The sequence below is a fragment of the Chlorocebus sabaeus genome, chromosome 12 (genome assembly GCF_047675955.1).
Source record: "Chlorocebus sabaeus isolate Y175 chromosome 12, mChlSab1.0.hap1, whole genome shotgun sequence".
Taxonomy (NCBI): domain Eukaryota; kingdom Metazoa; phylum Chordata; class Mammalia; order Primates; family Cercopithecidae; genus Chlorocebus; species Chlorocebus sabaeus.
Genome location: NC_132915.1, coordinates 34,685,399 through 34,708,228, shown reverse-complemented (window position 1 = coordinate 34,708,228; position 22,830 = coordinate 34,685,399). Strand labels below are relative to the sequence as shown.

The 22,830-nt window shown below is 40.3% G+C and overlaps 1 protein-coding gene and 1 pseudogene across 2 annotated transcripts in view; both read left to right on the top strand.

The window, feature by feature from the left end:
* Positions 1-207: 207 nt before the first annotated feature.
* The window catches only part of PLGRKT (plasminogen receptor with a C-terminal lysine), a 75,418-nt gene continuing 52,795 nt past the window's right edge, over positions 208-22,830 (top strand). The window contains exons 1-3 of one of the 2 annotated variants that reach the window (XM_007969336.3): positions 208-374; positions 1,463-1,587; positions 3,304-3,390. In XM_007969336.3, coding sequence (XP_007967527.1) covers positions 3,310-3,390 — 81 coding nt within the window. In that variant the 5' untranslated portion in view covers positions 208-374; positions 1,463-1,587; positions 3,304-3,309. Of the gene's footprint in view, positions 531-1,462; positions 1,588-3,303; positions 3,391-22,830 lie in introns of both variants that reach the window. The other variant, XM_037998437.2, reaches the window with a different exon arrangement.
* LOC119624359 (E3 ubiquitin-protein ligase RNF152-like) lies at positions 9,729-21,953 on the top strand (annotated as a pseudogene).

The following is a 22,830-nucleotide window of genomic DNA, read 5'->3' as shown; positions in this document are numbered from 1 at the left end:
CTTTAAGAGTGGCAGTTTAACAGATGAGGGCACAGAGGCCTTTAATTGAGAATTCCACTCCGCTTCCTCTGCCTTATCTAAAAAATGTGGCAGCCGAGTCCCCGCGGTTTTGAATTTGCCTCTTTTGACCTTCCCCTCCCACCTCAGGTAACACTGAGCCTGGCCCGGAAGGACACACCCTGCTTCTGGCGGACGTGCTGGCCCTTTAAAGAAGCCAAGGGCTGCGCGAATTTGGCTGAGGCGCGTCATCTACTGTGGCTCGGCGCCAATCCCGACGCTGGGCGGAGCGAGGCCCGGTCTCTGACGCGGGCTAAAGGAGCCCGGGCCTGGAGGCCTCTGCACCGGTCGCCTGGTCCCGGAACCAGCGCCGCCCAGTGAGTGAACACCGCCGCAGGCGGGTGGGGAGAAGGGTCAGTCCGGCCATGTCAGTCAGCGCGATCTCCTAGGCCCCGAGCTTGCCAGGCCGCGCTGGGCGCCCTGTCCTCGTGAGCGCCTGCCGTTGGCTCTCGCACTGCCCCTGGTGTTGATAGGTATTGCCAACCTCGTTCCATTAGGGCGCGTTCTTGTCGCCTGGCGTGGACTCCGGATCTCTCCGTAGCTTTAAAATGGAGTTGAGAAAAACAGGCAGAGTGGTGTCAACAGAAATCAGCACACCATTGCGGGGAACATCTAAATTACAGTAATTGGCCTCAGGGAGCGAGGGCGGTGTTAATTACAGAAAACCTCCGGAAGCTGTGGGCTCTGGACTGGAATTTGCAGGGGGATGTGGCTTAGTTTGAATGGAATGCAAATATTTATTGAAAATGAATGTGGTGAGACGATCAGTCACACATTCAGGCAACGTGTCATCTGATCAGGAAATAAGTCAGCGCAGTAATCCCGATGACAGAATTCATGCAGTTAATCCTTTTTGTCCCCCCAAGTAAAATCAAATCCAGGTACTCACGGGTGACTGGAAGAAAGGCTGTCTGGAACTTGCAGCCCCCACTTCTCCCCAGAAATACACCTTCTCATAGTAATCTATAGTTCACCTGAGAGGCAGGGCTGAAGCATTAAAGACCCCTTCCAAGATGTGAGTAGGAATCAAAGGGAAAATGAAGGCAGAGGGATTGAAATCAGCATTCTCTGCAAAACATCTCTCTGAGACACAGTGATATTTAAAATTGTATAGGTAGCAAGACATTTTTTACCCATGGTAAAAAGTGTTAGTTTTTAAAAGACTTGCCTTATACAAGTGAGTGAAATCAAAGTTACCTGTATTGCAAGGTCAACTTTTGCTTATTTTCTGATACATATTTTGTGAGCAAAAAGAGATAGCTGAAAGTGTTCTGGACACCCTAGGGAATATTCCCAGACTTTGGGACATGACTTTGTCAGGAATGGGGAAGTTGGGAAAGGAGAGGATGTTGAAAATTCTGAACTCCAGGGTGAAATTTACAAGGTGTGGTGCATTTATTCTCAGGTGTGGTTCCCATAAGGAAGCTCTTCTTCCTGCTTGGCTTCCACCTTTAACCCTTCTACCTGGGAGCGTCCTGTAACACATTCAGACTACAAGCCCAGACCCAAGAGAGCAAGGCCCAGAAAGTGGTAAGTCTAAATACTAACTTCCTAGACAGTGTTTCTTTCCCAGATGATTGACATGAGGACTCTCTCTTTTCAGGGGAGATCCTAACCCCTTACAAACAGGAGCACTTTAAAGGACACAGTTCTGTGATATACAGGGTATGTGGAGGAATAGTACTAGAGTACAGTTGTTTTTTTTAAATAAATGTTTGCAGCAGGTATAAAAATTTAGTCATCCACTCCTATGTTCAGAAGAAAAATAAGTAATGGCAAGTGGCCTGAGCCACTGTTTTTCTTATATCTCTCATGCTTTGCAAACATTTAGGGGAAGTAGACACGATGGAGACTGTCAAGATGGATAATATCTCGCTCCTAACCTCAGGCAGGTTCTGGTCTGCTGTTAGAGATGAGTCACATGGGACTGTTAGCGTTTGGAGAAAGGAAAGAACTGCCAAATCGCCCTGCTGTCAGTGAGTGGCCTAACTCTGGTCACAGGGTGCTGGAGTGGCACAGTGGCAGAGGGGGAGGGAAGTCTCACCACCTCAGGCCTGTTCAGCATTGTGCCTTGTCATCCTGGTAAGTGGTTTGGTATCCTGTGCTCAGCTTTGAAGCTGACTCTGGCACACAGCCCTGAAACTCCAGGGTGCATCCTTGGCCAGAATACAAGGAAGTCACTGAAGTCTTGCTTGCAGTTCCCACTCACCTGGAACCCCATTAGCAGGGCTTCCCACAGAATACTTGTGAATCCTGGCTATAATGAATTAAGACTGGCCATTCTCACCTGAGGTTCACAACCCTACTCAACAGCCTGTTAAAGAGAAAAGGTATCAGCAACATTGTTGAGAAGGGTAGAGCAGTTGTAACTTTCCCCTGAGTTTTGCAATATTCTGAAATGCAACCAACTAACTCAAGGTCTTCTGTACCCACCACCCAGTTGGATTAAGAACAAGAATTGGAGTTCTGTCCCATGTAGAGTTGACAGCCCACTTAAAAACTTATGTAAGATAGACACTACTGTGCGTTCATCTAAAAAGTACATTTTCCAGGACATTTAAGTGTCCGTATGTTTTTCCATTTTTGAGAACTTTAGTACATAGTATCTTGGAGAGAATGAGAGTGAAGCTGGAGGAGGATGGCTAAGACAGTCAGCAGTGGGTGGATGGAAATAAGGGGCATGTAGGAGAGGGACGGGGATTGTGGTGGGATGACAGGAAGAATAACTGATCTGACCTTGAGACAGCTCAATCTTCTTAAAATGCAAATGCAAGAGCACAAAGAAATATGTTCTCAAGATGCACAAGGCATCTTCTTAATCACCCCTCCTCAGATGCAAAGGTTCTGTTGCCTAATTGTACAGAGGTAAGAAGATGGGTGGTATCCACCCTGCCCCTCACAAAAAAAGAGAGTTGTTTTTTTCTTCAAGAATTCAGGTCTTCAAGATTTATGGTGGGAGGAAAAATCAGGAAACAGCCATATACTTATAGTGTAGGGATAAGATTTTGGAAATTATCTAGTTCAATCAGTTGGTGTTAGGTGAGTAAAATGATGGCTAGAATTGTTAAGTATGCCTGAGGTGAGACAGCTAGTTAGGAGCAAGGACTAGAATCCACACTGTGTTCCTAGGTCAGAAAGTTTACTTTTTTTTTTACTTTGTCATAAGCACAATGTAACTCAAAGTGGAGCATACAAGAATGCATGTAGTATATTATTATAAGTCTCCTTGCTTTTTTTACATTTTAGGTCAAAATGGGGTTTATATTTTCAAAATCTATGAATGAAAGCATGAAAAATCAAAAGGAGTTCATGCTTATGAGTGCTCGACTTCAGGTATGTTTTAAAATAATTAAGCTATTTTGTTGTTATAATGTTTAAAGTTTCTACCACATGTGCTCCAGCCCTACATTCTCTTTGACCCCCCAAAATAAAATGTTCTTGGGGCTGCATCCTCAAAACCAAGATAAAATGGATTACTAATTATTTGGTGAACGGGCTAATTTAAATCTCCAATCCAGATAAATTTGTGTAAAAATTTCCATTCTGTAGGAAGAGATAACTGCTTAGAGTATGTGGTACGTAGAATAATGCTCCCTACCCCCAAAGATGATGTTTGAGATGGGGCGAATATCCTGGATTATGCAATTGAAAGAATGGACAACTGAATTATTGTAACAGAGCAGTGACCAAGGGGAGACCAAGTATTAGGTTTACAAATCAGCCAGGTGTCCAATGTTTAGCATGTCCTTGTCAAAGACCTTTGGAAACTACAGGGTTTTTACTCGTATGTTGGTCCCCGTGAAGTCAGGGTCTGTGAAGGGTCTCGGATTTTACCTTACTTGCAAGCTAACAAGTTAGCCTATTACAGAAGACTGGAGACACAGACATCAGAGTCAGAGGACTTTTTTACTCACAGCACAGCAAGCAGCATGAGCGTGGTGGTGTTAATCCCCATGTCCTCCAAAACTCACCCAGGTGACAAAGATGGGCATGGGCGAAATGAGTGCTGTGCACTCAGTAGATTTGTGTCACAGTTGAGCAGCGTTGAGGTTAGGGAATCTACTGCTTTTACAGTGGGCCATGAGCAAGGGTTGGGTTGTGGCAGGGGGAGAGGGTTGGAGCTACTTTCCTCGTAGTTGTGTCCTGGTTGACCCACCCCAAATGGAGATGTCAGACCTGGGAGTTACAAGCCTCCGTGGGTCAGGAGTTCATTTTTAAGAAGAGCTCAGCAGCAGACCAATGATTGCTTCCTGTTTTTGAAAGGGGTGTGTTATGGGTTGAAATGTGTCCTCCCTCTCCAAATTCATATGTTGAAGCCTTAACCTCTAGTACTTCAGAATGTGATCTTGTTTGGAGATAGGGTCTTTACAGAGGTAATCAAGTTAAAATGAGGTGGTTAGAATGGGCCCTAATTCAGTGTGTGACTGATGGCTTTATGAGAAGAAGAAATTTGGACACAAGACAATACAATTCATACTGGGCTATTCATACCAGGAGCATACAATGTGAATAGGAAGACAGCTGTTTACAAGCCAAGGAAGGGGCCTGGAACAGATGCTTCTCTCACAGCCTTAGTAAGGAACAAACTTTGCAGACACTTTGACTTTAGATTTTTCCCCTTCAGAACAGAGACAATATATTTCTGTTGCTTAAGCTGTCCAGTTTGTGGTCCTTTGTTATGGCAGCACCAGCAAACTAATATAGGATGTATTTGGTGCCTGTGCCCAGCAGGTGGTGCTGCTGTATTGGGCAGTGGCCTCTCGGGCTTGATAGTGATTTTCTTTTTCTCCCTGGGATTCTCTGTTTCTATTAGACCACCTGGAAGGGATCTGGGAATCCCTGACTGGGGAGTCTGTTTTGGTTACTGTGAGTTTTATAATACAAGCACGTAATACATCAATGTCATTGTACATATGTATGTAGTGGGGAGGGAGAATGTTGACACACATCACAGTATCTTGAATTGGCTAAAGGTCCCTTTAATTTTTTTTACTCACTGTGAAGTTTGCTCACACTCTGTCAGTTGAATTCAGTTACTTCCCCCCCCCCAGTCACAACACACATGTGGCCAAGCATGATGACTCACGCCTAATCACGCCTGTAATCCTAGCACACTGGGAGACCAAGGCAGGAAGATTGCTGGAGCCCAAGAATTCAAGACCACCCTGGGCAACATAGTGAGACTCCATCTCCATTTAAAAAATTAAAAAAATTAGCCAGTCATGGTGTTACACAACTACAGTCCGAGCTACACAGGACGCTGAGGTGTGAGGATTTCTTGAGCCCAGGAAGGTCAAGGCTGCAGTGAGCTGTGGTCATGCCACTGTACTCTAGCCTGGGTGACAGAGCGAGACCCTGTCTCAAAAAACCAAAACAATAACAATAAAAGAACAGAGACCAAAGAGTTTAACATAGTTACTTCAAGGGTGGTTGTAATAGTTTCAAGAGATTATGCTGTCTTCAGCTAGGGGAAAGGGGCAGGCAGGGCTTTTTGTCCTTTGGCTCCTTGTCCCAGAATGGGTGCTGCTTCCTCTCCTGTGTTCTCTGGCCTCTGGAGAGAACTGCCACTCAGAGCCATCATTATTTCAGCCTTTGCTGGTGCCACTGCACAGCCTTGCAGTCTTTGGAGCTCTGGGCTACCCCGGTGCTTAGCATACTTGCCTTCCCTGAGTCCAAGTAGACTTTGGCACCTGTGTCCAGTCCAACAGAGCCATAAAAGTTTGAGTCACTCCCATCCCTGAAGTTCCCCAGCATACTTCCCTAAAGCAGCAGAAGTTGGAGGAGAGGCAGGGGAGGGATAGGGTACTGGAGGGAGACAGCAGCTCAGTGCCAGTAAGCAAGGCTTTGTATTTACTTTCAGTTTTAAGTGGCCACCTGCCACTGAGCTCAATAAACAAGTTTCTGATGCTTTTAGTCTACCCATAGTTCCCTACCCTCATTGCTGACACCATTTATTTCAGCTTTGGGGACCCCTAGATTCAGCAGCCATAGCCACGTTGTGCTGTTTTTTGGCTGGAGCATGGGACTTACTGCCCCATTGTCATGATAACATCCTCCCTTCTCCCACCCCAGAAGGGAGCATGACACAGCCCAAGCACCATTAGGACACCTTGTTTCAAACCTACCTTTTGTTGTTCAACCACATTTAACACATAGGACAGTGAGGAACCCTTATTCTACTTTCCCATCCTCATCACCATCTAGGCAAGATCATTTACTACCAGATCTCCAGGAATTTTCTCATGTCCTATAATACAGCCAACCAGGGCTCTTGTCCCTCCTTTTCCAGAAAGTCAGATATCTCTATGAGCATCTCATGTTTGCCACCAAAACTATCAGGGCATGTAAAGTGTCTGGGATTTTATGCTACTTGCAAACAACAGTAGTCCTCCTTATCTGTGGGGGATATGGTCCAAGATCCCCAGTGGATACCTGAAATCATGGATATTACTGAAGTCTATGTACACTGTGGTTTTCATACTTGTGTTAAAGTTTAATTTATAAATTAGCCATAGTAAGAGATTAACAATAATTAATAATAAAAATAGAATAATTATAACAATATACTATAATAAAAGTTTTGTGTATGTTCTCTCCTCAAACTACCTTATTGTACTGTAGATCTTAATAACCTTGGCATATGATTTTTTTTTCTTATTGAGAACTTTCACTCTTTCACTTAAAGGAAGCACTTTATTGCTTCTCTTTGGTATATCCAAATTGCCAGCATCACTACTCTTGCACTTTGGGGCTATGGTTAAGTAAAACAAGGGTTACCTGAACACTAGCCACTGTGATATTGTGACAGCTGATCTGATAACTGTGATGGCTACTGGGTGACTAACAGGCAGGTAGTGTGTACAGCTTGGCTACACTAGACAAGGTAATGATTCATGTCCCAGCTGGAATGGTGGGAGATTTTATCACATTACTCAGAATGATGGACAATTTAAAAATTATGAATTGTTTATTTCTGAAATTTTCCATTTAATGTTTTCAGACTGAGGTTGACCATGGGTAACTCAAACTGTGAAAAATGAAACTATGGATAAGAGGGGACTGCTGTAATAAATTAGCCTGTTATTTATGCTGACAGAAGACTTTATTACTCGTAGCACAGAAAGCAGCACACACTCCAAGTCCCATAGAGGAGATGAAGGAGAGCCTCGTTGGATACTGGGATGGATGCTTTGGGTTTGTGACATAGCCGAGGATCATTGAGCTTGTGGACTCTCACTTTCATCATGAGTGATGAGCAAGTCTGCTCTTTGACTGGAAGGAGATGGTACCTCATCCCTCAAGGTTGTTTACTGCAAACGCAACTCTGGGAAATGACCCAGCTAAAGAGCAGTTAGGGCCTGTGACCTCATCCTACCCAACAAGGTGGTACAGGAAGACTTGGCCCATGGTGGACTGATTCTCCCATGTGTTGCTTAAGGTGACTAGGTTTTTCTTGTTGATCAAGATATACTTTATTATTTATTTCTTAATTTTAAGAAAGGATGAACAGGGGAATATAGATCAACGTGGTTGAACCAGCGTTCTAACTCTAGAGATACTTGAGTTCTCATCCTATCTGGGGCAGCCTAGAGAGAAACATCTTCATCTACAGCAGTTTCGGAAGATCAGGTTGCTCCTTGAATGTGTCCTACTTGAAGGAATTAAACTTCTAGCATCATTCTAGGGTTTAGAGCTGTTCTTTCCTTTTTTAAGAGTATGAAATATTTTATATATACCGTAGAATATATTTATATCAAATGTAAGTTATGGAGTATAAGATGAACACCAGCGAATCTCCCACTAAACTTAAGAATTCTGTTGTGACAATGTTCCTGAAGCTCCCTGGGGGTTCTCCTCCCTATGTGTTGAGTGAATCCAAATAGCTAAGGCTGGGCTGGAATTGACCTCATGTCCCAGAAGTCTCTAGGGTTGAAAAGGACCCTGCAAATGGAATGAACTTGACTACTGGGCTAGAAGATGATCTCTTTTTAGGGTCCTCAAAGGTGAAGTTTTAAAAAAAATTCTGATTGAAATACCATGTCCAAATGACATCTTTAACCTGTGATTTAGGCTTTCGGCTATTTTTTAATTTAATGGCACCTCCACGAAAAGGATAAATAGAAGAAATAAAGCAAAACATTTATTAAAGTAAAGCCTAAAAACTAAAATCTTATCCTACTGGAGTTTCTTTAGTTCTATATTTTTTGATTAAAAAGAAGATAAATCACAGCTCAATAATCTTGTGTTACTGTTTTTTCTTGTGGGGGAAAAGACCACTCATGATTCAACCCATCTCTTATACCACTGGCCAGGCTCCCAATCCTGGCTGCACATTTGATTCATCCAGGGCCTTTTGAATGTTTGGGTCCCACCTCAGACCTTCACAAAGTTATTTTAATCTCTCCAGGTGACTGTAATGCATGGCCTGGGGTGAGAAGCATTTTTTCACTTCTTTTTCTGTGATGCTACATAATTATAATTGGTGATTGTCAGTGATTTAATATAATCTATATTGGAGATAGAAACCAAGCAAGTTTTCAATTAATAGCCAATCAGGAAATGAAATTAAATCAATCACTGGAGTCTGGTTAATCAAATTTGTAAAAGGCCTCAAATCAAAAGGTTTTCTTTTTTTTTGAACTAATGACTTTGCTTCAGATTTTGATGGAGAGGATTTATGCTACTAATTATAATGGTATTTTCAGATTATCAACAAACTTCAATTTCTAGCCTGGGTTAGAATGGCGATGAGTGGTAAACTAGCACTACTTTAAAATACTTCCTTAAAATACCACTAGGTGGCACACCTAAACTAATTTTGTATCACCTGAGTGGCTGGAAAAGCATTTTGAGAATAAGGGAAGAACATATTCATAGTCCGTGCTATGCTACAGTGCTTATATAGGCAAAGCAGTTATGATCAATGTAAAGATTAGTTGGGTAGTAAACAGATGTTTATTTGTTGTTTATTGTGTTCAAGCAACAAACTGAAGATTTTTAAAAAAATACATGAGATCTAGACTTTAACCTTTATGTCTATTGTTAGACTTTGGTGTTAAGAAAATGAGGCATAGCTATAAACCAAAACATATAGTTATTTAATATTAATATGTATAGGCTGGGTGGGGTAGCTCATGCCTATAATCCTGATCAACGCGGTGAAACCCCATCTCTACAAAACAAGAAGAAAGATTAGTCAGGTGTGGTGGCTCGTGCTACTTGGGAGGAAGATGGCTTAAGCCCAGGAGTTTGGGGCCAGCCTGGGGAACATGACGAAACCCCGTCTCCTCTCTCTCTCTCTCTCTCTCTCTCTCTCCCCACTCTGTGTGTGTGTGTGTGTGTATATATATAATATGAAATATATAATATATAATAATATATATTACATATAATACTATAGGCACACATCACATTGCCCAGCTAATATATGTAACATATTATATGATATATGCCATATATTACATATATTATACAATTACATACATATTACATATATTATGTATTACACATATTACATGTTATATATGGTAATATATGCAACATATATTACATATATTTTATAATATATGCAACATATATTACATATATTTTATAATATATGCAACATATATTACATATATTTTATAATATGTGTAACATATATTACATGTATTTTATAATATGTGTAACATATATTACATATATTTTATATGTATTATAGATTATTATTATATATTAGCTGGGCAATGTGATGTGTGCCTATAGTTCCAGCTACTCGGGAGTCTGAGGTGGGAGGATTGCTTGAGCCTGGGGGGTCAAGGTTGCAGTGAGCTGTGATTATGCCACTACACTGCAACCTGGGTGACAGAGAAAGATCTTGTCTCAAGAGAAAGAAAAAGAATAAAAAAGAAATTTCCCATCTGAATTTCTTAATGAGCTGTTGTTGAGGTACCTGGGGCCTGGCAGTCTATTCATAGAGTGTTTCAAGAAGAAAGAAGGTGTTTTCAACGGTGTCAAATGCTACAGAGAAGTCAAAGGCCTTTAAAGAAAGGTCAGTGCCTGGGAGGAACCATGTCAGTAGAATATGAGGGAAGAAACAAGTCTGTAAAGGCCTGAGTGTACAAAAGGATAAAATGAAGGAAGAATGTATATAGACTCCCTCAGTTTTCTGTGAAATCTTACCATGCAGGTAAAAGATACAGTATGTTCCAAATATAATTATAAGAAGAAACATACTTCCAGACACATACTGGGAGGTATTCCTTTGGCATTGCAACATTCACTTACGCATTTAATACACTTTATGGAGTGTCTATCATATGCCAGTTGAATTAGGAGCTAGAGATACTTGTGGTAGTGACAACAAACAGTTTCAATATTGTGTTAAGAACTGAGAATTCTAGAGTGTTTTGTGATCCAAAATTGGTCTGCCTTCAAATGTCTTCTAAGTGCCAGAAGACTATGGAGTCATATCTTCAGAATTTTGAGAGAAATACACCAAAATTTTAGGTAAATTATACATACATGCTGATAAAAAGAAAATTTTAAACATGCAAATATTAAGAAAATAAGTCAGCCAGGTGTTTTGAAAAAAATTAACTGAAGATATAATCTCATCAATTTAGAAAGAAATAACTAAGACCCACCAGCAAATCTAACTTGCTAAAGTGTATGTAGAGGAGAGGAAAACTTTAAAAAAAACTTTAACATTTTGGTAATCTTGTTTCTTCGATTCCATCTTCCTTTGCCTTTTTGCCCCTTTTTGTTGGAATATACTTTAAGGCAAATTTCAATTTACCTGTAAATATTTCTGTATGAATCTGTAACAGATATGGATATAACCATATTTAACTAACTTAGCAATAATTTCTTCCTGTCATATGCAACCTAATTTCAGTTGCTTCACAAGTGTCTTTTACAGTTGGGTTTGAAACAGGGATCCAAGCAAAGTTTTCATACTATACTTGATTATTATGACTCCTAAGTCTTTCTCAGTTTGTGAGAATATCCCTTCCTTCCTACTTGTCATACCATTTATTAGTTGAAGAAACCAGCTCATCTGTTCTATGGAACGTCCTATAGTTTGTATTTGGCTGATTGCCTCCTCATGGTATTTTTTAACATATTCTTCTACACTTCATTCTTCCTATGAAGTGGTAAACCTAGAGGTTTGATGAGACTCAGGTTCAGTTCTTTTAGCAAGAATCTTTTCTAGGTGGCACTGTGTACTTTCTAATACATCACGTCATAAAGCTCATGAGGTCTGGTTGTCTTTCCTTTAGTCATATCAACCTGAGCTGCCCATTATAAAGTTCCCCATCAACCTGTGATCGACTAGCCTTACCATCCACTCATGATCATTGCCCACATCTGTGACTTCATTAGGGCTTGAAAAAAATGGCAGTTTAACAATATTCTCTCATTCCTTTGACCTTTTTTGTCTGGAAATTTATTAAGAACTTTCTCTTCTTACTTGGTTATCCTGAAATGTAGTTTATACAGGAAACAAAAATAAATGCTTGATTCTGTCCTTTTATTTAGCAATTTCAGAATAGTGAATTGACACTCTAGAAATCTCCAAAGGTTACCAAATAATTTTTATTTGTATATTGTGACTATAAACTCCTTAATCAGTTGTAGTCATTATTCTTCTTGCTCAAGTTATCCCATCTTTGGCTAATGGAAGCTCTTTCAAGTTGATTTCTATGTCCATTGGATAATTCTTGATTGTAGGCACGTTGCTTTAGCCTGCCTGTGTCTCATTTCCCACATGTGAGTATATAGCTTAGTAATAAGGGTTATGATACTTTGTAGAGTTACTCTGAGGATTAAGTGAGATGTCCCACATATAAGAATTTAGCACACAGCATCTGCTCCATGTAAACACTCAGCAAAATCAGTAATTAAAGCAAAAGTTTTCTTATTAGATGTGCCATTTGTTCATTCACCAAATATTTATGGAGGAGTCCCTGCTCTATACTGGGCAGTATTTAGATGGGGAGACATAACAGTGAACAAAACCCTTCCCCTGTGGAACTTACACTCCAGTGGGAACACATGCAACAAACCAACAATCACGGCATCTTAGTAGTGATGAGTTCTGTGAGGGGAAAAAGAATAAGGGATGATGATGGGAGATGGTGGGTGAGTGGGGAAATCCCATTTTTGGTAGAGTAGTTAGTGCTAGCCTCAGAAGGTGACCTTTGAGCTGAGCCTTGAGGGAAATGACAGAGTGAGCCATGCAGATAGCCGGGGAAAGAGTTTCAGGCAGAAGGAAAGTGAATGCAGAGGTACTGAGCTGGGAAAACTCCTGGTGAGTTGGAAGACCAGCAAAGAGGCTGGTATGGCCAGAACTCTGAAAGGATGCAGGAGAGTGGAGAGAGATGAGGTAAGAGGTCGCTCAAGCCTTGTACCCAGGACAAATATTTTGAAATGTATTCTGAATGACGTGGGAAGCCACTAAAGGGTTTTGAGAGGAGTAGTGATGTGACCTGATGGTTTTTGCAACATAAAATACAGTGTGTGCTCAATAAATGCTTTCTCAAATACATAAAAATTAAAGCAGCAAACAACTATTATGAACGCATTTAAAAGTTGCTTAAATCCTTATAACTCCCAATATCTGTCATACTTGTGCCCTCCCGTCTGGTTTTTTTCTTCACTTGCTTGTTTTTTGAGGAGAAGACTGTACCAACATCTTCAAATAGGAAAGGTCCTATGTTCTGAGGAAAGGAAGAAAGTGCAGTGTGTGCTTTGCAGAGAGGCTTTTGGTGACAAAGAATCAGAATGTAGAGTAGGTGGAGGAGAAGAAAGCAGCACAATTTTTGTAGGTAGAAAGACCAGATAGTGAATGGGAGTTGGCCCAGAGCCTAGAAGTGTAAGTGGACTTAACCTTTAAGTGTCTTGCATAAAGGGGCGGCATGGCCAACACAAGTTCGCTGAGGGAGTTGGGGTACATGCGTGACTTAACTCCTGGATCCACACTGTCTTTAGCTTGTCCTTCTGGCACTCATTTCTGCCCATACCTCCTGTACCCACTAGCTGCCTTAGTCTCCCCATGTTCCTCACCTGAAGTCATTCTTCCAAAGTTCATTTTTTTCACTTGTGAAAAAATACACATCATATAAACGTCATCATTTTAAAGTCTACCACAATTCAGTGACATTTAGTACATGTACAATGTTGTGCAACTGTCACCACTATTTAATTCTGTAACACTTCATCACTCCAAAAGGAAACCCTATAATTGTTAACCAGCCACTTCAAATTCCTCCTGTCCTTCCTCAGCCCTTTGCAACCACTAATCTGCTTTCTGCAACCACTAATCTGCTTTCTGTCTCAATGGGTTTGCCTATTTTGGGCATTTTCTATAAATGAAATCATAGAATACATAGTCTTTTGTGTCTGGCTTCCTCCAGTTAACATAATCTTTCTAAGATTCATCCGTGTTGTAACATGTATCAGTACCTCATTCCTTTTTATGGCGAATATCATCCATTGTATGGATATACTACATTTTGTTTACCTAGTCATCTGTTGGTGGATATCTGGGTTGTTTCTACCTCTTGGCTATTGTTTAGTGCTGCTGTGAACATTCCTATACCAGTTGTTGTTTGAACAGTTGTTCTCCATTCTTTTGGGTATATACCTAGTAATGGAGTTGCTGAGCCATATGGTAATTTTATGCTTGACTTATTGTGGAACGACCAAACTGTTTTCCACCATGGCTGCTGTTTTTTACATTCCCACTGTAAAGTCTAAGGGTTACTATTTTTTATGTCCTCACCAAATCTTGTTTTCTCTCTCTCTCTCTTTTTTTTTTTTCCCAAATTCTAGTCATCTGGTGATTTTGAAATATATCTCATTCTGGTTTTGAGTTAAATTTCCATAATGGCTAATAACATTGAATATGTTTTCATGGACTTAATGGCCATTTGTGTATCTGCTTTGGTGAAATGTCAGTTCTAGTCTTTTGTGTGTCCTTTTTGTGGCTCGCGGTGGCCGCTAGCCCTAGGGCGTGTCTGGCTCAGCTGGGCGGGCGCGCCAGGACCACCCCGCGATGCTGACGCTGCAGCCTCTGTAGGGAGCACCTGAACCTGCCACCGAGAAAGTTTCGCTGAAGAAAGCTCAGTCTCAGTTGTGCTTCCTGGCTTTTGCCTCCCAAACGCATACCATTTCCGCTTGATGTCATCACGCAGAATGGGGTGAAAGGGACTCAGTGACATATTCAGTTTGGAGGATAAATAATCATACTGCAATGCTTTCCTTGGGAACCACTGTTTCCAGAAGCCATGGTCTTTGAAAATTACCATTGCTGCTGGCCTTGTATTCCTGGATGTTTTGAGAGAAGATGTGCCCCGCTGCTGGCTCTGAGTGCCTGTCGCTGAGGTCGTCCTGGCCTTTGACAAAATGAACACACCTGTGAGTGCTGATGCCTGTGAGCTCCCTATGACCTGCACTGGAAAGACGCAGAGAGGCGGCCTCTGAAGACCAGCTCCCTCCCCTTCCCCGTGGTCTTGCCCTTCCTGCTGAGGGTCCACCATGGAGACGCTGTCCCAGGACTCTGCTAGAATGTCAGATCTGTTTTAATTACTACAGCCCCTAGCAAAGGCCCAAGTTGCTGGATTGCAAGCACACCTGCTGTTCAGTGTGCCTCCAGCAGATGAGGACCAGCCAGAAGGACGTGTGATGACCCTGGGGCAGCGGTGTCACCAAGCTGCCCCCTCCCCCCCCGCTTCTCCGTGTCGCAGCTCCTCGACGACCCCAAGGTCCTGGCATCACCATGCCACACACTTCCGAGCACACACCTGTTTTCATCAGACTTCCCAGCAATCGGTGCTACATGCTGCCCCTGCCCATCTCCAAGGAGCATGCGCTGCTGCCCGGACACATGAGCTACCGCCTGCTGCCCAGGAGCCCGCAGAAGTTTGTCACTGTGGTGACCATCCCTGCTGGACAGCAGCCTCTGCAAGGCAAGGCTCCCCAGGGGGCGGCAGAGGAGGACCAGGATAGGCAGGTCGTGGTGAAAAGCTCCATCTGGTTGGGGGTGTGCACTGTCATCTTGGTGGCTTGGGTCTTGGTCTTCCTCCTCAGCATCGTGCTCCATAACACATCCTGCATTTCTAAGTGCTTCACTGTGACATCTTGTGGCTGGAGAGGGCTGCAGGGAAGTCTCTTGTGGGTGCCAGCTTAGGGGTTGAGCTTGTTGGTGATGAGATCCCAGTGAGAAGATGACCATTTGGTGATGAGCGCTGGCTCTGGTTTGCCTCTTGATTTACCCCAAGACAGACATGAAGGGCAGAAGGTGAGGTCTCAACAAGACACCAGGCGAGTTGCTCTGAGTATTGATGGCAACAGCTTTGAAGATGATTGTATGCATCCTCATAATCATGTATTAAATGGACTGTAACTTCTGATTTTTCAAAGTCATGTTATGAGATCGACATATTCTACTTAGACGTTAAACTCTACAAGTGCGTACAATGTGATCTTCTCTAAATACGTTAGATTAAAACAAACATGCTATGTATGCAAGTAGAATTAAACCTGCAAATCCATGTAAAAATTCAGTTAAGACATGCAGTACTGACTTCTTTACTTTTTTTTTTCTTGAAACCCAGTCTTCATTTAGTTGCTAAGGCTTTTTATACATTTTGAATGGCACCAAAACAAAATAAGTCAAAATGGACAGTGGGTTTTTTTGTTTTTTTTTTGAGAAAATATTTTAACAAGTGTCTTCAATGTGTTGTGTTTTGTCATGAACCTTCATTTTCTTCACTTGTAACTAGAGCTCCTACGTGTTTATTAAACAGAAAGCCCAACAGGGGAGCAATAAACTGAGAAATCATGAGGAAAAAGAAAGTACTTTACGTATTATGGATACTAGATTTTTATTGGATATAAGTTTTGTAAATATTTTCTCCCATTTGCAGGTATTTTTTTTTTCTCTTGGCAGTATCCCCTGACACACACATTTTCAATTTTTATGAAGTCCAATTTATTTTTCTTTTGTTGTTTTTGGTGTCATATCAGAGAAACCATTGCCAAATCCAACTTCATTAGGATTTGCTCCTATGTTTTTTTTTTCTAAAAGTTTTCTAGTTGTAACTCTTAAATTTAGGTCTTTGTTCCATTTTGAGTTAATTTCTATGTATGGTATGTAGTAAGGGTCCAACTTTACTCTTTTGCAGTGAATATCCAGCTGTCTTGGTATGAGGTCCATTCTTCATGAGCATACAGAAGCTAGACACTGTAAAGTAAAGATTAGAGGTCACATACTAAGTCTTTAACTGGCTCAGATAAAGAAACTGCTCACCAGGTTCTGCCCACTCAGCCCCTTTGAAAAGTGCATCTTGACCTTTACTGGTCTTCAAAGTTTGAGTGGCAACCTGCTGTGTCTTTCTCTTTCAAAGCTAAAATGAGTGGAAATAAGTTAGCTTAGTTGTAGTATGAAGGACTGTATCTAAATGCAAATACTATTATGCATTATTTAACTTTCAAAGAGCCTACTAAAAATGTCCACTGAGTCTCTTAAAATGTGGGGCAGATACTAATATGTCTGCGGTAACTTAGGGGAGCTAATGAAAATACTTTTAATATTTCCTATATTCTGATGTCCAGAAATGGTAAGAAGTGAAAGTAGAACAGTTAATAAAGGTCATTAGTGCCACAGGCACTTTTCTACAAAGGTAGATAAATGGCAAAGAAGGGTCAAGCCACCAAGCTGATCCTTGGCTGCCTAGCCCTTCCATGCAAACAATGGGTCCAGGAGAGACACTTCTCCAGGGCAGACACACTGTTTTTAGATTTGTTCACAAACTTAAGTGAGACCAATGAATCTAGTAACCATCAGAAAGCTTTTTTTTTTTTTTTTCCTCCAAGCTATAATTTTATTTTCATAAATCTGAAGAGAGCAAATTTTTGTTAATTTTTGTTCATTGCTTGGGCAAGGGGGTGGATTGCTTTATTATTTATTAATTCTGTGAGGCATTTACAATTGCCTACTATATGCAGGGTTTCAGGTGCAAAATGATTAAAAATGATCCTATAGCTTTAATAATTGTTTTTGCCTTCTTTATACATTTTGATAATATGTATACAGATAGACACATAGTCACCCTACCATATTTCAAAAGAATTTCAGGTAACCTTGCTATTAAAATCTTTAGACTTCTACGTGTCTTGTTTCTACTTTACCTGGTTCCTTAAGATGGTGAAGAATTTAGGGCAGCAGGAGTAGGAGGAGGATTTCTAGAGAAAGAAAAAAGCCCCCATAGATGTCTTTAATGTTGAGTATTAAGGAAAACGATCTGCAGTATTATTATACTTGAATAAACTCATGATATTCAGAATAAAAGTGAATCCATATTTTTAAAAAATGTTTAATTTTGAAATAATTTTAGATTTGCAGAAAAGGTGCAAAACATGGAGAGTTCAAGTATATCCTTTATCCAGCTTTCTCTAATGTTAACAATTTACAAAATAATTGTACAGTGATCAAAACCGCGAGATTAATATTGGTACAATACTATTTAAACCACTGATTTTTTTTTTTTTTTTTTTTCATTTCACCAGTTTTTCTCCTCAAGTCCCTTTTCTGTTCCAGGATCAAACCCCAGATCTCACATTACATTTAATTGGTGTCTTCTCAATCTCCTCCCATCTGTGACAGTTATTCTTTCTTTCCTTGGCTTTTATGATAAGTACTTTTGAGAAATACTGGTCATTTATTTAGTAGAATTTCTTACTTTGGGTTTGTTCAATATTTTCTCATAATTAGATTGAGATTGTGAATGTTTTCGCTTATTTTTCTTAAACCATAAACAGCTTTTGTGTCTTCCTTGTTGCATTGTATCAGAGGATACATGAAGTTGATATGTCTTATTGCTAGTGGTGTTAATCTTGATCACTTGGTTAAGGTTGTATCCATCAAGTTTATATACACTGTAAAGTTACTATTTTTTCTTTCTAATTGATAAATATCTTTGAGGAAATACTTTGAGACTTTGTTAATATCCTGCTTCTTCTTGAACTTTTGCCCACTGATTTCATCTTTCATTGGTGGGATCTTACATGCAACAATTATTACTCCGAGATTTGCCTAATACTGATTTTTTAAATTTACTTCATTTCATCTGTATTTGTTAATTGGAAGAGCTGTCCCTTCTTTGTGTGTTTATTTATTCAATTATTTATATCAATATGTTTTCATGGACATTTTATTCTATGGGTTATAAGCTAGTGCCATCATTATTTATTTTGTGGCTCAGATTGTTTCAGCCTTGAGTTTGACCAACTTCCATTTGCTTTCTATATCATTTTAATAGAACTCATCCTTTTTTGAGTACTTGCTTCTTTTCTGCATATGGCAGGCTCATCTTATATTGTTCCTGCTCCAGGCCTGGAATTATTGACTTCTTCATGGAGTCCTGGTTCCTTTTGTCAGAGAATGACATTTGGAAATCAAGACCTGGGCTCTGGGTATGCTTACTGTTATGATGATTGTCCCTAGGTTCTCTCAGCAAAGACATGTATGTATGTGAACCCATGCATAGACACATATCTGTATTTATTTCTATATCTACCTATCTGTATATATTTTCTAAACCACAAGTTCATATTGGCACCTCTAATTCCAATCCAGTGTGACACATTTCATTCTAGCTCTTTTCTTTTCTTTATCTGTAAGTTGTTTTTCCTCAGGTACTGAGACACTTTACACTGTATTCACTTCAGTCCCAGTAGACACATAAAATAGTTTTAGAATTGCCCATATGTACCCCTGTAAGAAACAGATTCAATAACTAGAGGACATTATTTGTATGTTCTTTTTGTCTTCACAGTATCCAGTCAAAATACTGTTTTCAGAAGTTAATAAGGTTAGTTTTTCCTGGCTCCTTCAGTGTTAGTTTATTGACTTGTAATGCAGTTGGATTTATTTGTTATACTTTGTATTCGCTCCACATCTGGTTGATTTTAATTAATTATAGGGCTGAGGAGTATATGAAACATTGCTATGGTTCTAATAGTCAAAGCTATATAAAAAGATACATTCGTGGTAGCTCATGCCTATAATCCCAGCACTTTGGGAGGCCGAGGTAGGCAGATCACCTGAAGTCAGGACTTTGAGACCAGCCTGGCCAACATGGTGAAACCTCTGTCTCTACTAAAAATACAAAAGTTAGTTGGGTGTGGTGGTGGGTGCCTGTAATCCCAGCTACTTGGGGAGGCTGAGGCAGCAGAATCGCTTAAACCCAGGAAGTAGAGGTTGCAGTGAGCCGAGATGGCGCTATTGCACTCCAGCCTGATGACAGTGAGACTCTTGTCTTAAATAAACAAACAAGATACACTTCAAGAAATGTTCTTCCTCTTTCTCCCTATTAACCCATTCCCATTCCCCCTCCTCTTTATAATACCCTGTTACCACCCTTCCTCTATAGGTGTTTAATTTCTTAACCAAGATAAATCTTTGGTTTGTCCTTCCTACATTGATTTGGTACAGTGAATAGCTACATGTGTATTTTCTTATGCCCCCTTCTCTTATGTGCGAAGGGTAGCATATCATTGATACCTTGTTTACTTTGCATTTTTCATTTAACAGTATATCCTGGAAACCACTCCAAATCAATTCACAGAGATCTTTATCATTTAAAAAAAAGGTTGCATAGAGTTTTATTGTGTAGCTATATCAAAATTTATTCAAATAATGTATGTACACTGTATTAGTTTTCTATTGCTGTAACAGATTATTACAGACTTAGTGATTTAAAACAACATAAAATTTTTTATCTTATATTTCTGAAGGCCAGAAGTTTGAAATTGTTCTCAATGGATAAAAATCAAGATGTGAGGGGGGCTGCATTTCTTCTGGAGGGTCTAGGAGAAAACCTCTTTCATTGCCTTTTTTAGTTTCTGGAGGCTGCCTGCATTCCTTGGCTCATGGGCCCTTCCTCCATATTTAAGCTAGCAGCCTGGCATCTTCATTTCTCTCTAATTCTGACTCTCTTGCCTCCATCTTTCACTTTTAGGACCCTTGTAATTACACTGGGACTGGATAATACAGGATACTCTTCTCTTCCCATCTCAAAATCCTGAGCTTAGTCATACCTACAAAGTCCTTTTTGCCATGTAAGGAGATAGATTCACAGGTTCTGAGGATTAGGCATGGGCTTCTCTGAGGGCCCATTATTCTGTACACCCCAGGTACTTAGATTATTTCCAATATTTTGCTATTACAAACAGTGCTTCAATGAATAACTTTGCACTTTCATATTTTTATATTGTTGGAGGTGTATCTTCAGGGTAGCTTTTTAGAGTTGAGATTGCTGAATTAAAGGCAAGTACTTGTTAGATATTGCTACGTTTCTCTTCAGAAGGGTTTATCAATCGGAAAGTGGCTATTTTCCCAAAGTCTCAGCAACAAAGTGTGTTGTCTTGCTTTTTAGTTTTTGCCAGCCTGACAAGCAAGAAGTGGTATCTCAGTCTTACTTTAATTTGCTTTTCTTTAATTATGAGTGACTTTGAACATTTTCTCATGTTTGAGGGCCATTTATATATCTTGTTTTTTGTGAATTTTCTGTTTATTGGGCTTTTATCTACTGTTCCTCAAGGGTTCTTTGTATATTAGGAGTATTGGCCTCTTGTCTATGGATAGATCTTCCTAATATTTTATCTGAGTTTGTTACTTGTTTATGGTGGTTTAAAATTTTTTACACCATGAAAAAAAGTTTAGTTTTATGTGATCAAGTTATCAATATTTTATTACCTCTACATTTTGGTTCTTGATTTAGAAAGCTTTTCCCTATACCACAGTTATCCTTGTTTCCTGTGGTACTTTTGTCTTCATTCATTTTTTGTTGCTATAATCCAATATACAGACTGGGTAATTTATAAAGAATAGAGATTGATTTAGCTCATGGTTCTAGAGGCTGGGAAGTCTCCTTCCTTCTGCATCAGGACATGGCAGGAAGCATCACATGGTGAGACATAGCAAGCAAGCCCAAGAAAGCTTGGTTTGTTGGTTTGTTGGTTTGTTTTTTTGGTTTGTTTTTTTTGTTTGTTGGTTTGTTTTTGAGATGGCATCTCGCTCTGTCGCCCAGGCTGGAGTGCAGTGGCCGGATCTCAGCTCACTGCAAGCTCCGCCTCCCGGGTTTACGCCGTTCTCCTGCCTCAGCCTCCCGAGTAGCTGGGACTACAGGCGCCCGCCTAGTTTTTTGTATTTTTAATAGAGACAGGATTTCACCATGTTAGCCAGGATGGTCTGGATCTCCTGATCTCGTGATCCGCCTGTCTTGGCCTCCCAAAGAAAGCTTGGTTTTATAACAAAGCCATAATTACAAACCCACTCACATGACAGGGACGTTAATTTATTCATGAGTGCAGAGCCAGCATTTATTCATTCATGAGGATAAAGGATTAAGTTTCCAACACATGAACTTTGGGAGGACACATTCAAACCGTAGCAACTTGTATAGCCTCATTTATTGACATTTAGATTCCAAATCCATTTGGGGTTTATTCTCATATATGATATGAGATAGGGATCTAATTTTATCTTTTTCTAATGGCTACCTTGCAGTACCTATACCACTTATTACGAAGTCTATCTTTACCCCCAGTGAGTTGAGATACTACCTTTATCACATACTAAGTCTCTGTATGTACTTGCATTTATTTCTGGACACTCTAATTCACTGGTCAGTTTGTCTAGTCATGTACTAGTACTGTAGTGTTTTAATTACAGAGACTTTTTAGAACCGTTTAATGCTTGTTGAGGCTAGTATGCCATTGTAGTTTTTCCTTTTCAGTGTTTTCTTGCATAATCTTGCATGCTTGATTTTCCACAGAAATTTTAGTATCAACATGCCCAAGTATAAAATAGTCTGTTGATATTTTTCATTGGGATTGTATTAATTTATAAGTTTATTTATGAAGAACTATGGAGTCATTTTATTCAAGAATAGGAAATGTTTTTCCATTTGTTTAAGTCTATTTTAATGTCTTCCAGAAGCTTATAAATAAACTGTAGGCTAAACCAACGAAAAACTGAAATTTTAAGTTAAATTTTAAAATGTCATATCTTGTCAGTAATTAGAAATACATTCTTATAGTTGGGTTTCTTCCTTAGCCAGCAAGGGGCTGTGTTCACAGTGGCTTAATGTCATGATATGGCTACTGAGGGCTGTGGATTCATTCTTCTTTGTGTGCACTTGGAGGTTCACAGGCTTTGGAGTCACACATACCTGTGTCTGAACCTGACTCCATCACTTACTGGTTCAGTGACCATGGATAAGTGGCACAGGCTCTCTGAGTCTGGCTTCTTCATCTCTAAGTTGGGGAGAAGGATACCCAAGAACTGGTTCATGTAGCAGAGTAGATGCTCAATAATGTTTCCCTCTTTTCTTTCTTTGTTGTTGTTGTTGTTGTTGTTGTTTTGAAACAGGGTCTTGCTCTGTCTCCCAGGCTAGAGTGCAGTGGCACAATTTTGGCTCACTGCAACCTCTGCCTTCTGGGTTCAAGTGATTCTCCTGCCTCAGCCTCCTGAGTAGCTGGGATTATAGACGCATGCCACCATGGCCTGGCTAATTTTTGTATTTTTAGTAGAGATGGGGTTTCACCATATTGGCCAGGCTGGTCTCAAACTCCCGACCTCAGGTGATCTGCCTGCCTTGGCCTCCCAAAGTGTTGGGATTACAGGCGTGAGCCACCGCAACCGACCCATTTCCATCTTTTCTTACCTGCTTTCTTTTATTTGCTCATGATGACTATTCCATTCTTTCTTTCATCTCTAGTTTC